The sequence below is a fragment of the Carettochelys insculpta genome, chromosome 5 (assembly GCF_033958435.1).
Source record: "Carettochelys insculpta isolate YL-2023 chromosome 5, ASM3395843v1, whole genome shotgun sequence".
Lineage (NCBI taxonomy): Eukaryota > Metazoa > Chordata > Testudines > Carettochelyidae > Carettochelys > Carettochelys insculpta.
Genome location: NC_134141.1, coordinates 30,640,150 through 30,655,954, shown reverse-complemented (window position 1 = coordinate 30,655,954; position 15,805 = coordinate 30,640,150). Strand labels below are relative to the sequence as shown.

General features: G+C 38.3%; 1 protein-coding gene across 5 annotated transcripts in view; it reads left to right on the top strand.

Annotated features, from left to right (window-relative positions):
* The window catches only part of PTPRD (protein tyrosine phosphatase receptor type D), a 495,679-nt gene that overhangs the window by 390,996 nt on the left and 88,878 nt on the right, over nucleotides 1-15,805 (top strand). For all 5 annotated transcript variants that reach the window (XM_074994889.1, XM_074994887.1, XM_074994886.1 and 2 more), the window contains 2 exons: nucleotides 470-582; nucleotides 10,178-10,275. In XM_074994889.1, coding sequence (XP_074850990.1) covers nucleotides 470-582; nucleotides 10,178-10,275 — 211 coding nt within the window. The remainder of the gene's footprint in view (nucleotides 1-469; nucleotides 583-10,177; nucleotides 10,276-15,805) is intronic.

Below are 15,805 nucleotides of genomic sequence, written 5' to 3'. Positions count from 1 at the left end.
TGAAGGTACCTAATGAGTAAAAGCTCTCCATAAGTAAAACAGTGCAGAACTGTGTATATTAAAACATGCAGAGTGCAAATATAGCATCTCCAGATGTTACTGAAAATGACATCTTGAAGATGTAAACAAATAAACTTAATAAATTGGTAGGTAGCTAGCTTTTAAGATAAAGTGGATTTCCTGAAGTTTCACATTTATAGTCCATAACAGTTAATTATTGTAGTGCCTTGAAAGATGAACTAGAGGATCAGGCTGCTGCGGAATGAAATTTTCCCACCAAATGTTTTCATGTTTACATTACTTTTAACAGTGTGAATTGCAGCTGACTTAACCATCTAATACACCCAATTTTTTTATCTTATGCTTTGAATAGTGAACATTTTTAAGAAGTGTTATCAAATAGGCCAGGCTATTTATGTAGTTAGCACTTAAGTGCTAATTTGTGTGTGTGTTTACTTTATCACCGCAGGAAGAGGGCTGAGTCCGACTCTAGAAAAAGCAGCATACCCAACAGCAAGGAAATTCCTTCTCATCATCCCACAGATCCAGTGGAGCTGCGACGCCTTAATTTTCAAACTCCAGGTAAGCCACCAAAATCCCCCATTTTTAACTCTGTGACCCTTCAAGGTTTCAAACACTATTGCATTGAACAAAAGTGCTACTAGAGAACTGACTTGTTAAATGTTGAATTCTCTGTCTTTTACCAAAATTCTCTATATTGATTAATGATGAGATTTTGCAGTGTATTTTTCACTAATGGTTTTGTAAATAATTTCTTCTGACTTCCTGAGTTTGAGAAAAGTAATTCCTCCAACAGAGACTGTATCAACTTAAACACATTTTCATCCTAGAAATGATTTACATGCTCTTCTGAAAAGTAACAACAAAAAGACTGGGGGCTCAGAAATGATTTCCTTCTATTTATTAACTGTGTGCATTTGACCCTACTTTTTATACAAATATTCCCACTTTCCACTTTAGTTAGATTGCTTGTTTCCATGTGTGTCTTTCACATAGCAACAGAAAAGGGGAAGACAATTTTTCACATAGGCAGTGCTTTTTTTGTAGAAAAAAGATGGTGGCAGATCTCAAGCCTTAAACAGACAGACACACACCCCACTGCGAGGTCCAACCTGTGCAGGGCCCAAACTGTCCTGATTAATTGCTTTTAAAATTTTCCTGATTCACCCATAATAATGTACAAATATCAGTTCTAATATTATAATTTCTGTGGTTGGAGGACAAAAACACAGCTCAAGAGGGAGGAAGAGCTCAGTGGTTTGAGCATTGGCCTTAAAAACCCAGGTTTGTGAGTTCAGTCCTTAAGGAGGCCATTTAGGGATCAAGGGCAAATTGATTAAAAAAATAGATTTAAAAAAAATCTTCAAGGGATGGCTCTTGGTCCTGCTGAAAGGTCAGGGGACTGGACTCAATGACCTATCAAGGTCCCTTCCAGCACTATGAGATATGTATAGCTCCATATGTGTATGTAACACAGAGGCTATGGTTACACTGATCCAAACTGCCAGCAGCAGTATGTGAATGACTGCTCACTTGCATATTTACTTGCCAGCAGAGGCTGCTGCTGGCAGAAAAATAAAAGCAGTGAAAATATGGTTCTGCCAGTGAAATCTGCCCCCTTTTGATGGCAGCCACCCATTTCCATACTGCTGCTGGCCAAAGGCTACATGACCATGATCTTTTGAAAGAAGTTCTTCTGGAAGATGTCTTCCAAAAAAACTTCTTTCGAAACTGCATGTCCACACACAAAAAAGTGGATCGAAAAATCAAGCCTCTCTTTTGATAGACAGCATCCGCACAGCCCCCATGCTTTCAAAAGGATGGGCGGGATTGAAAATCTGGTGCCATGAGGACTGCTTTATCCAAAAAAGGGCCCGCAGAACATCTACATGTGCTGTTTTTTGTAAAAAAAATAAAAACTTTCAAAAGAAGGGTGCTTCCTGATCCAGGAATGTAAGAGGGCTTTCAGAAGAAGAGACACGTTCTTTTGATTTTGGATTGAGAGAGTGCATTTTGTATGAGGACACTGTGCATGTTCTTTCAAAAAAGGGCTGGATTTTCTGAAAGAACATGCTAGTGTAGATGCAGCCAAAGAGTTGTGCCCTCTGCAGCTACTAGTGAACTCCCTGACCAAGAATATCCTATGTTTATTAAGCTCTTTGCTGCAACACATCTTGATCTTCTCTGATAACTTTTGAAGGACCTATATAACCACAATGTTAATCCACTTTTATGCATTTAAAGGCATCAAATCAGGAAATTAAATGGAGATTCTTATTAATTTATTAAACCACACAACAGACGCAGAGAAACAATTTATTTCAAAAGAGCAAACTAAAGTCTGACCTATTACTTATTAAAGCTTTGTGATTTATCCATTACCTGTAACGTGTTCAAAAATTTAATGCACATGTGAGATTTTGTGTACAAATGCACAACAATCAGAAAAAGTAGTAATTATGGTTCTTACAGACCTACTGACATATATTTCTAAAAGAAATTGCCAATATTTAGGGATAATAGGCACTCTGGATAATTTATGATTACTGCAGACAGTTTCCTTTTCTTTTCTTTTCTTTTCTGTGTTTAAATGTGTAGCCTTGCCCTTACATGTATATTTTTCATCACTTTCTAAAATAGGGGAAGAGACTGTTTGAGCTTCACAACATTAGAATGTAATTCTGTATATTACCTCTTGTAGACACTCTAGTTTTATCACATTGCTCTGGAAAGAACTTGAGATGACTGAATTTAAATATTTCTTTGCAACAGCTGTTAGTGTGGGATAATCAATTTTTAGTGAACTTGGCTGTGAAGCTGCAATTCCCTGATATTATTAGTCCCTTGGAAATAAACCCTTTTTGTAACACAAAAGTATTGTTGTTATTATTATCATTATTATTGTATCATCAAGGTTCAGGAGCCCATTGTGATGAACATGACACAAACAATTAACAAAAGGGACAATTTCTGCCCCCAGTGGTTTCTCCTAAACAGGATTTGAAAGCATGTTAGAAGGTATGGCTAACACATTTCAATAGTGAGATCCTGACCCTATAGAAGTCAGCGGCACTATTCCCATGTGTAAACATAAGCTCTAGCTGACTTCCCATTGACTTTAATGGAGCTGTATGTTGAACAGAAAAATATGTCTACACTGCAAGTGAAAGTGCAGTTATAGCATAGGAAGGCGGACTTGTGCTAGCTTTAATCTAGCTAGCATAAGTAATAGAACTGTAGAAGTGTAGGTGGTGTGGCACATGCTAGAAACCCACTAACACACTTATAAATTCTGCTCAAACACAAAACCAGCAAGATTAAATAAAAAGAGGCCATATGTTCTTAGGAATCACATATTTTTCTGACACATTTTTCCCTGATAATAAATGTGCAGTACAGTGTGGAGGATTGTGTTGTGTATGTTTTGTTGAAACACTTACAGTCTCCTTCATACAAAGGTCTTGTCTGCACTATATAATTTTATACTTTCAGAACACAGTTACCAACAATTGTATGAAATGACACAGAGTTGAATAGGTTTTAGCAGGTAGCCTGCACGGGGACAATAAAACTCAAGGTCTTGAGAAGAGTTTGTTTTCAGATGATGCAAAGAGGATATTCATTTGTTTAGGTTGCTGCAGTGCTCAAAGTGTGTTGGGTACTTTCCATACACAGATGAATACAAAATCTCTGGCATTGAAAGTGTACCATCAAAAGTGGTCATTTTGTTTCCTAATGATCTCATAACATTGAGCAATTGAAGAGACAATTTGAACTTAAATCAAAATGGTTAGCTCACCAATCTCTTGTGTAATATGGTTACTAATGGGGGGCAGAGATCAAAACTAAATTAGACAACGTGAGTCAGGGCATCATTAAAAATCCCCAGTGTTTAAGGGGCAAACACATGCCTGTTAAAATAGAAATTAAGTAGATGTATTTCCATTGGGGAATGATAATGGAGTGTATACTGGAATCCCCTGTATTCACAATGAAGATAAACCTTGATAAAAGGTAATGAGTGGCAAATGCTTTGAATGTTTGAAAAACACAAAAACAGCCACTTGTCAGATATCCAAGACACAGTTTTCTGAAGTATAATAATAATAATAATAATAATAACTGTAAACCCTGAATTTATTTTGTCAAAGATGGGTGGAGGATCAAGTCGGATGTGGATTTCAATGTTTAATCCTATTGGATTAAAATGCATTTGAGTAGCATGCTCTATGGGTAAAACCTCCTTTAATATATTTGGCTTAATATAGCCATCTGAAAGAAACTACATGGATTTCATCTTCTATTTTGTCATCTGGTCTTTCTTATTTTATTAATGATCAAGTTCAACTGGTGATGGAAATATTAACACCATATGAAGACACCACATGAATCTAAATTCAGAACTGCCAGAACAATATATTTTTCACTTTCCTATCACTTTCCTTCATGTTTTACAAGTAAAGAATTGTGTTATGAAGATAACTCTCATTTTATTCTGAACACAGAGACTCATATTCATCTCTGGTTTCACTCCATTGCAAAAAGTGTAGCTACACCATAGATAAATTTGGCACTGTATGTTAACATAAGCGAAAAGTCCACACTTCCACATCCAAGAAGATCCAGTCTCACGTGCTTCCCATACAGATGTACATTTTTTAGATAGGCTCATATGCGAGGAAGTAGGTCACATCTGTGCCAAGTTTTCTTTGAGTCAATATGAAAATGCTCAATCTCCCAACAGCATAAGGGATTTCATCTTATAAATCATCTCACTTTCTAAAGGTGAAGGGGCACACATCAAGGAGATCTCTTGCTATTCTATAGCAAGTTTGTTGAAAATATGGCGTTGAAATTATAACCCTGCAAGCAAGTTTTAAAAGTCACTGAGTTGAGTTGACAAAGAGTGTTTGGGGGTGAGGGAAGGAAAAGAATTACATCTACCCAAAAGACCTCATTGAGTTAAATCTACACGAAGGAGAAGCTCCGACTTATATAAAATGCAGTGTCAGATTTGAAATTTTTTGAAATTTTCTGAGACCCAAGACTAAGGAACAGGCTCCAATCTGCTTGTCAACAGAGGAACAGGATTGATTTATTCCTGACAAATCATTTAAGTACAAAATGTGTCACAGTTGTAAGTAATGTGTGTAATTGAACACCAATTAAACAATTATCTCATTATAGCACATTCATTAAATAAAAAGATGCTTGAAATTCTAGGAATATAAAGAAAAATTATAACAGTTTAGAATTCCAAGATATATTTACACAAGTAATTCTTCACTATATGCTTGTGGGGAGAGGTATGTAAGGAAGTTGCGTTGCACTTGTCCCTGGTCCACTGGAAAAGGCTGGAAAGTAGTAAATTAAACACAAGGAGAAAAGTTGGTGTTTGGATTTATACATCTGACTTGCAAGCTAGAAGAACAGTCATCCTCTCATTGCATACATGCAATTCCTATTCAGATTCATGAGATGTGTGTCAACACTGAGAGAATACAGGCTTGTCCGCTTGGGGAAATTGAGGAGGCTAGCTCCCACATGTATACTGTTTTCCAGAATAAAAGTCATTTTAATTCCAAAATCATTGCCCTACTTACGACATACCCTGATTAGTCTGGAGTAGGATTTATTTTATTCCAAAGAAGATTGCGCACACAAGGAGATATTGTGGAATATCTTACTTTGAAACAGCTATTGTGGTTAATTAGACAGAACCTGAACCTACTCCCTCAAATTTATTTTTACTGTAGTAACTGTTAACAAAGAATAATAGTAATTCCAGTATCAGACATCCTAAGTGTCAGTTCCTGAAGTTCTCATAGAACTCAAACTCCCATTGACCCCAGATCTGTACTGGGGTTTTAATCTGTTGCACATTCTGCACAAAAGTTTTACATTCATGTTTTTACAAGTTTTTTTACAAGAAAAAGTGTCATTGTTATCAATTCCTCTGTTGATGAAAATATCTCAGCATGGTTGTTTTTCTATAGGATTATACATAGTTCAATAAATGTGATAAATGTGTCTTTAATGATGACAGGTTATTAGTTTGTTGGCTTGTCATAATTAATTTAACAAAGGTTTATGTGTGGAAAAAGTCAGATTTCTGATACATCTGTTTTTAAAAGCAACTGCTGTATGTTATAACTGCTAAGTTTTCCATGTTATTTTTATTGGTTACTCATGAAGGGCTTGTAAAAGTGGAACTTCACTCACCTCTTGAGCAAGTTTCAAACCAAACGTGTGATCCCTAGTGATATGAAAGCCACAAAAACAACTTGATCTTCTGTATCACAAATGCATACCAGCAGCAAAGCAACAGATGAAAAGCTCCTTTGTATTTCTTTTTCACTTATATTAAAATTCATCCCAGTGCATAGAGTCTACATAAGGGTTAAATCCTGGGCCCAGTGATGTCAAGGTCAAAAGCCCCATTAATTTCAGTGGGATCATGCTTTCACTGGAAGGACTAAACCATGGATTAAGTGACAGATGCAGAGGTCTTTTTACTGCCCTCTGTATTGTGGTGAATTTTGCCCTTACTCTCCCCATTACACTGAAGAATTGCAGCACATACAGTATACCATAACTCCTACATTAATAATACATTTACCAGAAGACAAGGAGAAGGTATTTCTACATATTATTGGAACCATACACTTTTGTTCAATTCTTTGCGGGAGGAACACTCCTTTTCTGGGTAAAATCAGTCATGTTTTGCAATCTTCTGCAGTACATAGCCACCGGGATGGTTATGGATGGAAATTCAGATGTAACTTTGCATGCTGTTGTCTTCATTGATTTGCGTCAGATCTTTATAATGTTATTTTAATGTTATTTTTTATTTGAATAAAAAAGGAAGATAAAGCATGTCATTGGCATGTTATTCCTTTTGACCTACTGAGCATGTCAGAAGGCCTGCTGAGATGTAGTTGCATTTTGTCTATTAGTTTTAATACATGTTCATAGCATATGCAGAAAGATATGAATGTGTGTTGGCAAAAAGTATGCATTCTGTATTGTAGAGACATAAAAAAATCTGATCAGCTACATTTTGTGTAGTGGTTTGTGAGTCAAGTTCTGCCCTTGGTACACACAACCCATATTGAAGTCAGTAGGAGCCTCTTGCTTGCACTAGGGGCCTGAATATGTAGCTGTAGCATATTTCTTAACATCTCTTTAAGAACAGTGGCTGAATATTAGCAAGAGGACACATCTGTATAATAGGGATGCGTGGAAGAAGTACATAGCAAAAACAATTTTCAAAAAAGTAATTATTTGTCTCTGCAATGTTGCATCTGTTGTGTCTTTAAAAATAATAGCCCTACCAAATGCAATTACTTCACTTTATATGCTGACTGTAAAATATTAGTTAAGGAATTTTAACTATTCAGTTATAGTATCATAAAATGTGTCCTGGCAGAAGGGGTTTATGCTCAACTATGAGACAGCTATTAATTTTAAAAGTTATCTGTGCATTTCTTGCTTAGAAAAGTTTTATGCCAAGTTTCACTCTCCAGCAAATGTTTATAAAAAATCACTCTGTAGAAATGTATGGTGAGAAATTTAAATAGCAGTAGATGCTCAACTTTAGAATTTGTAATAGGTACCTCTCTGAGGAGGTTTAGGGTTATAAATAAGACCAATTAAAAAGGAATTAGTTTGATCTGATTAGTTAAATAGCCTAATATTTATCCACAATTTCGGACTCTTTAAAATGCCTAAATACCCTCACCACTGTGCTTCATCGTTCTGTTGAAAAGGATAGGTTTGCTAATTAACAAAGACAACTGATCTTCTTCAGTTGTACATCCTTTACATTTACAGTAGAGAGCTTGGACCTCTGGATATTTTCTGCTGATTACTGTTTCCAGACAGTGGTTTTTGTGCATGTCAGATGTGTACACGGGTGCATCTGTATGATTGATTGATTGATTAAAATGGCCTTCTACTATTGTTACTAATTTGTTTCCCATTTCCGATTGGCTTTACTTTTTACAGCTTTGAGCAGTAATTCAGTCCCCTACGCCTCCCTGATTGGCTCTGTGTCCTCTCTCTCTAGCCAAACTACCACTCAGTCCTTATATGATAATAACTCTCTCCCACGATTCGCTCGAAAAGGTCTAAACATCTTTGTCTCTATTATTTTCTTTGTTCAAGCACTGTTTTAGATGTCCATCAGTCCACCTCCATTTCTGGATAAGTCTAGAGTTTTCTTGTGCCTTTTCACTGCCATACTTTTCATTGGGGTGCTCGATCTGGATCAAATCAGTTTAATTATTAGAAAAATGTCACCAACCCTCTCAAAAATCAGCGTAATGCCCTTAATTTGACAAGTGAGAAAATGACCGTCTCCAAAACGAATATAAATAGATTAATAGAAATAGTAGATTGGCTACTAATGGAATACCTGTAACTTCTTTAAAAAAGAAATCCTCATTATTCCTTGATACTTCCCTTAGTTCAATTGATTGGTAGTATGTCATACTGTCGATCATAAAACCTCACAGTGGTAGAATCACTGTGCAGGTAGTATTTGACTTCATGAATGTAGCATTTTCTATGTACTGTACAAGGCTCAAATTATTAGGATCAGTGCTCCTGGTCCTTCCAATGTATGAAGTATATTAATTGGTGACTAAAATACATTTTCTAAAGTGACTATATCATAGTCCCATGGTCATTTAGAGCAAGTTAGACATGTACCAGAACATTCCAGAAATTCATGGTGACAAAGCAAAGTGAATTGTCCAACTTGGCTTCCACTTTGAGCCCCCTGTAGTCATCATTGTTTTCTTTTGTAATTTCAACAGATCCTGGGGTTCACTAGATTAAATTTTCTAGCCAGCTGTGGTTTCTCCCTGTAACAGATAGGCTTGTTACTTTATTCTAGGCCTGGTAGAAGTAAACATGAAGATATAAATGTAGACATTTTTGGGAAGCGGTCATCTAAGCTAATTGATTGGAAAAAAATAGCCTCAAAGAGTAGGCTGGCAAATCGTCAGCTGGCAGTCTGTTCTAGTTGGCCCCACATCTCTTTCTGCCTTTTTCCCTCCTCTCTTCCTTCCTCCCTTCCTGTCTATATCCCCATCTTTTCCCCCTATCTCTCACTTTCTCTTTCATTCTGTATCTTCATCAGTAGACAAAGATGTTTACACCTGAAGTAGATTGTAGGTACTTTTGGGGGTTGATAAGAGGGTTTTGGGGTAAGATCATTTTAAGGTACTAGTGCAGCCAGATATGTGTTTCCAGGTGAATTGTACAACCCCTGTCTCTACAATCTGCTACTAGTGAAAACATTTTTGAAGGTCTAGTTGTCTGATGTCCAATCTTGTCTTCAGTGACTGTTCTCTGTAAGCAGTGATGCATGTTACTCTTGTCATCCATAGTTGCATGTGAATGTCAGTCATCTCTAAACTTCATGAAATATTAAAGCTATCGTATTGTGTTCCTGAATGTGTAGTCCTTCCTTCAGTCCTTGAAACATTATTAGTCCTCTACAATTACTGAGCTATCCATTTCACATTTGTTTTAATTTTATTAATTAATTTGGGATTTATTTTATTTTATTTTATTTTATACCATTTCCTTTGCAGGTTCAGGTGTCCCCGGTTACCCTGGTAACCTTCATTCTCCAAGTTAGTTTTCCTTGATTATGCATAAGTCACTTTGTTTTCTGTCAAAATACTATTCTTTCCCCTTTAGGGCTCTTTCAGTGTCTATTTTCTCAGCTCACCATTCATCACTTAATTCAACACAATTTCCATTTCATACAGTGCAGGAGAAGGAGTTTGAAATGACAGTAAGAGTCATTACTCAAAGCAGAAGTCAACATCAGGTCTAACTGTCTCATTTTTCCCTGCCTAGCTAACCTCATTGACTCATAGCACAATAACACTTTCTTTTACACTAGGAATGTTAGCTTTGGGAATATGCTTGGTGACATTTTTTTTTATTTGGCTTCAAAGTTCATCTCTCCAGAGCATGTCCTGCTTTGAGTAACCAAACTATCTGCCTGCTTCCTTTTACATACAACATTTTTACTACTTGCATATTTCTAGCCATTCTAACTTCTGTATTCTCTAAATTTTGGAATTGTGCAATCTTTTTGGTTTATTTTAAATGCTCTTTTCCTTCTCTCTTTCCACAGGTATGGCTAGCCATCCTCCAATACCCATTTTGGAACTTGCAAATCACATTGAAAGATTGAAAGCTAATGACAATTTGAAGTTCTCACAAGAATATGAGGTAATTGTCTCAATGTTCTCATTCGTACTATTCTTACTATTGTCCAAGGTTTCCTCTCTTCTAGGCTCATGTGTGATAATTTTACCCCTGGATTACTTCAGTTTTACATGCCATTACGGTCATGATGGGAGAAGTACCTTTGTTAAAATGACTGATATGGTGAGGTAGCTACCTTGCTCAAAGGAGATATCTTTTCATAAGGAAGTTTGTCATGCACACTTTAACAGTATAGGCACCAAGTCATGTGCAAACGATACGATGCTTGGACTATTCTGAACGCACGAACTCCCATTCATTGTTGGTTAAGAGCTCCCAACCTCCTTTCAGAATCCTTGTGGGATTCCTTCCTGGGTCACGTTGGCAAGAAAAGTACAATAGGAGCTTCAGAGGGGAAGTTACAGTCCATTGTGTCAATTTTGCATAGATTAAAGATTCCCAAATGCCCTAAATCATGAATGAACATGTAACAGCTCAAAGCCATTGTTTTCTATCCTGTCAATGATCTGTGAATTCTGGGGTAGGGGTAGTAGTAAGGGTGGAATGAAACTGGAACAGAGGAACCCTTTATGGGCCAGCATGTCAAGAATCAATGGAGTACAACTCTGCAGACATGAATAGACAGTAGACAGTAATGAACTCTCTTAATAATTCATGGATGAAGGGACTTTGATAGCATCTATTAAACACAATAAAATGTAACTGCTTCTTCAAAGCCATTATAGTCAGTTGTGTCAAAAATCCATGGATAAAGATTCTCTAGTCTTGTACACTGAACCATCAGACCATGAGTACTCCTTTACAGTGGGTATGGAGTGTCCCATCAGCAATCCATGAATTCAGGACTCTGAATTGTCACTGATACAGCATTCCATTTACAGTCTATCATGTCAGTTGCCAATGCTTTAAAACTCCTTTAGTGTGCCTTCCCATGGTAGACCTTACTGGCAATGAAGAAGCCATTGCTAGCCAGCTAGCTAGCTGTCATACATCAAGGATATTGTGGGTACTGTAGAAATGACTATTCTTACCTAATCTCAGATAATCTAATAAGACAAATAGTTTTTAACGCACCTATTTCTCCAGGCATCTCAATTTAAGCATCCCAATAAGCATGACACTATCTAGAATAAAAATGCACTTTACAAGCCAGTACATGTTCACAATTCGTTTTAGTGGTATTTAGGAGGACAGGCTTAAAGCAGCATTTATGAATTTTATTTTATAAAGAGCTTTTGTATGACCTATTACATAATTATTTTCCCAGTTAGCATTGCTTTAAAGCTAATGTGAAAGGTTGGAACACATAAATATCCAATGCATTTCAATGACTTGGACAAAAATGTTTTAAACAGTAACTGAACGTTTACTGATACAGCACAGAATCGCAGTTGCTTTTCATTTCATGATACCCTATTAAAAACTGCCTAAGGAATACTCTGAAAAATAATGTCATTACTATAAAGAGAAAATATAACCTCAGTGAATCAGAAATATAAATTTTATTTGTACAATCTCTCAGGGTGTCTATATAAGGTCACAGTTACCAAACTGTAGGAGTGAATTTTTATTGTAGTGTATGAAACTATAGTGTTCTTGATATTTGGAGACTATGGTATACAAAGTGTGCACCCAGATATATTTTCGTTTCCATCCGCAAATAGTCACTACTTATAGCTGCGAACCCACTGGAACTTCACTGTGAACAAAACAGTGATTTGACCCAAAAGTAGAAGTATCCTCAGGGCCGTTCTAACTTGATCCATGTACAGAAGCTCAAGGAGATGAAAAGGTGAGCTTTAACCTGTATGTGTGTGTGGATCACCTGCACTCCAGCATCTGGCCCTTTGGTTTTTTGAGTTGCCTTCATGATGACAGTCTGCTACCTGTAAGGTTTTGCTTAATCTCTATTCAGACAATGGGTCAGATCCTGAAGCCAGTGAGAATTCTAGCTGAGTAAAATATTTGGGTTTTCTCTTAATGTAGTGCACTGCTCTTAATCTGAAATTTATTGTTCATCACAAAAAATCATTGTTTGCAAACAGATTCCACAATAGTTTCCTGTTCTATGTATACAGAAGTGTTGTATCTTTGTAGGAAGACCTGCCCTGGGAATGTTGTGTTTTTTATAAATAACTAACACTAAAGCAATTCAAATTTTTGGTACATGTGTATTCAAGTACTCAGTCCAGGAATTAATACTCCAGCATTTCCTTAGCATATTGCAGAGATGTTACATTCAATCTTATATGTCAGTATAATTTGACAGCCTATAGCCTTTTTGGATATATATATTCTTTAAATCAATACAAGAACCTGGAATACATGTTACCTTAGGCAGTTCCATCCAGTACCACAGGTTATTTTTCAGTCTTGTATAGCTGCTGTCAGATTTCAGTGTCTGCCTGTCCTGCAGCTTTATACTATTCTGTGTTTCTGCCCACGTCTTTACTTGACATCCTGGCAAAGAAGGGTAGGCATTCAACATTTAAACATGGGCAGCAGTAGCGATGTCAAGCTTCCTCCTCACTGAGCCCCTGAAGCACCTGAGCCCGTTATCAAGACGGGGTGCCAAGTAAGATCTTTCTCTATGTCCACCCGATTTGTGGTCTCTCTTTTGTAGTGACAAGGGCATTAATTAGTGTAGTGAAATTTTGTGATGTAGACTGGGAAGTGGACTAAGACCCCCGGCCAATTTTACCTGAGGAAGTGAACAGATGGTAGCACTCCCATCTATCAGTTCAAGCTAGATAGACTCAAACTGCTGACACATTAAGGCCAAGGTGTCGTATCCTAGCGTCATTCTATTCATTCAGCCAGTCTGAGAGAGAGAGCATTTTTAGCAAAAACGTAACAAATTATGGCCTGGGTAAGTTACTGTTACTTTTCCTAAGAACAAACAAAGCCTCCTATAGGTATTCCTAGGTCTGAAAAAACTAAGAAAGTGACTTTACTGTTCACAAGCAGTTTCAGCAGGCTGGCCAACTGGGGTGTGGGAAGACAAAGGGGGCCTGGTGTCTTAAAGCTGCCCGATGAAGTACCACACCAGGGCTGCTCCACTGCTGTGCACAGTTCTGGGGGGGCAGGAAGCACAGCACTGCCATCCAGATGGCACTGAGGGCAGACTGTCTTTGGTCCCACCCCTTTCAGGGGCGCAGAGCCAGGCTCCCAGTCACTTTGGCCCAGTTGGCCCCTCTGATGATCCATTTGGATTTCTTCACACCGCCCTGTTTCCACTACCATTCCATGACTTGTTGGTTTTTTTTTTTTTTTTACATTTTCATTTGTGAAAATTCTCAGATTTTTATTGAAGAAGTTCTTCTAACATGAGGTAAACAAAGGAGATGTATAGCTTCGTGTTCGCTGGGATTGATGAACTCATTCAATAAAAATTCATGTCTTGCTGATCAGCTGCTCATAGGGCTCTGAAGTGCAATGGAACTTGGAAGTTGAGCTTCATCTGGATAAGAATATCTTAAGTAAACTTGCCCTCCCAGCCAGCTTTAGCTATGCCCCCCAACTCTTAAAACAAATTACTATCTGCCCATTAATAACACCTCGTGTCCCATATCCAAAGACAGCTGCTTCTGGTGGGATTCTCCTTCTCAGCTGCTCTGTCAATTCTTTTCCATCCATTTTTTGTGAGTTGTTCTCCCTACTTCCTTTTCAACTTCTCCTAAATCCAGAAATCACCTTCCTGCTATCTCTTCATTCTCCTGAATCCTCAGATTAGCTAATGTCATAGAGAATACACTTATAAAATGTACAGACAATGCCAAACTGGGAGGGTGACAGAGAGATAGCCCTGTTAGTTTGTTTTGTTTGTTTTGAAACTGGGAGGGGTTGCAAGTCCTTTGGTGGGTATTATTATCTGAAGTAAAGAGGATTAAATTCAGTAAAGACAAATGCAAAGTACACTTGAACCTCTTGAATCCAGCAACCCTGGGAAATAGTGTATGCCTGACTGAGGAGTTTTGCAGATGATGTAGGGCACTAAGGTGAGGTCTGGGTGGGAGAGAGGGAGATAGAGGTACGGGGTCTGGGCGTGAGGGAGTGGTGTTAGGGCACTTAACAGGCACCCCACTCCCTGGGCACACATATCTCCACATCCCTGCCATTCCAGGCACTGCCTTCCTCCCCCATCCCTGCACTTGCCTGCCGCTATAGGAGCAGCAGGAAAAAGCCTCTGGAGAAGCATGTTGCTGTGCTGCCATTGCCCCTAACTATGGGATGGGGAGTGGCAACTCACTGAGCTGCTTTCTCTTTCCCCTGCTGGGATCCAAACCGTGAGTGGTCCCAGATCAGGGACACCTAGCGTACAGAGTTTCAAGTGTACTCTACTTAGAAAGGAAAATCCAAGGATGAGCAATAAAAATGATTAAATGACCAAAGACGGAAGACTGAAAATATTGGAGTAGTTTAGTCTGGAAAGGAAAGACTAAAATAGGGAAAATGATAACAGTTTTCAAGTACGTAAAAGAGTAATGGGGAGAAGAAGAAGAAAAATTGTTTTCTTTAACTTCTGAGGCTAAGACCAGAAGCAGCAGGTGTAAATTGCAGTAAGGGCATTTGGACATTAGGAGAAGCTTCCTAACTATCAAGTTGCCTAACCAGTGGGAAAATGTGCCCAGAAAGGCTGTATAATCTGCATTTTTGGAGAGTTTTAAGGTCAGGTTAAACAAGAATGTGTGAGGGATGGTCTAGTTAATATTTCATCCTGCCATGAGTGCAAGGACTGGATTTGGTGGGTTGGCTAGGATGGATTGGAATGGTGTCCTTAGCCACTGTTTGTCAGAGGCTGGAAATCACAGAATCACAGGGTTGGAAGGGACCTCAGGAGGTCATCTAGTCCAGCCCCCTGCTTCAAGCAGGATCAACCCCCACTAAGTCATCCCAGCAGGACCTTGTCCAGCCGGGACTTAAAAACCTCAAGGGAAGGGGAATCCACCACCTCTCTAGGCAACGCATTCCAATGCTTCACCACCCACCTGGTGAAGTAGTTTTTTCTAATATCTAACCTACACCTCTTCCTCTTCAACTTCAGACCATTACTCCTTGTTCTGCCATCCGACACCACTGAGAACAGTTTCTCACCCTCCTTTTTAGAGCTCCCCTTCAGGAAGTTGAAGGCTGCTATGAAATCACCTCTAAGTCTTCTCTTCTGTGAACTAAATAAGCCCAAATCCCTCAGCCTATCCTCATAGGTCTTGTGCTCCAGACCCTTAATCATTTTTGTTGCCCTTCGCTGAACCTGCTCTAGCAAATCCACATCCTTTTTGTACTGGGGGGCCCAAAACTGGACACAATATTCCAGATGTGGCCTCACCAGTGCAGAATATGGAGAAATAACTACTTCTCTAGATCTGCTCGAAATGCTCCTCCTAATGTACCCTAGTATGCTGTTAGCCTTCTTGGCTACCAGGGCACACTCTTTACTCATATCCAGCCTTTCATCCACCATAATCCCTAGGTCCCTTTCCATCATACTGCTGCTGAGCCAGTCAGTCCCCAGCCTGTAAAAATGCTTGGGATT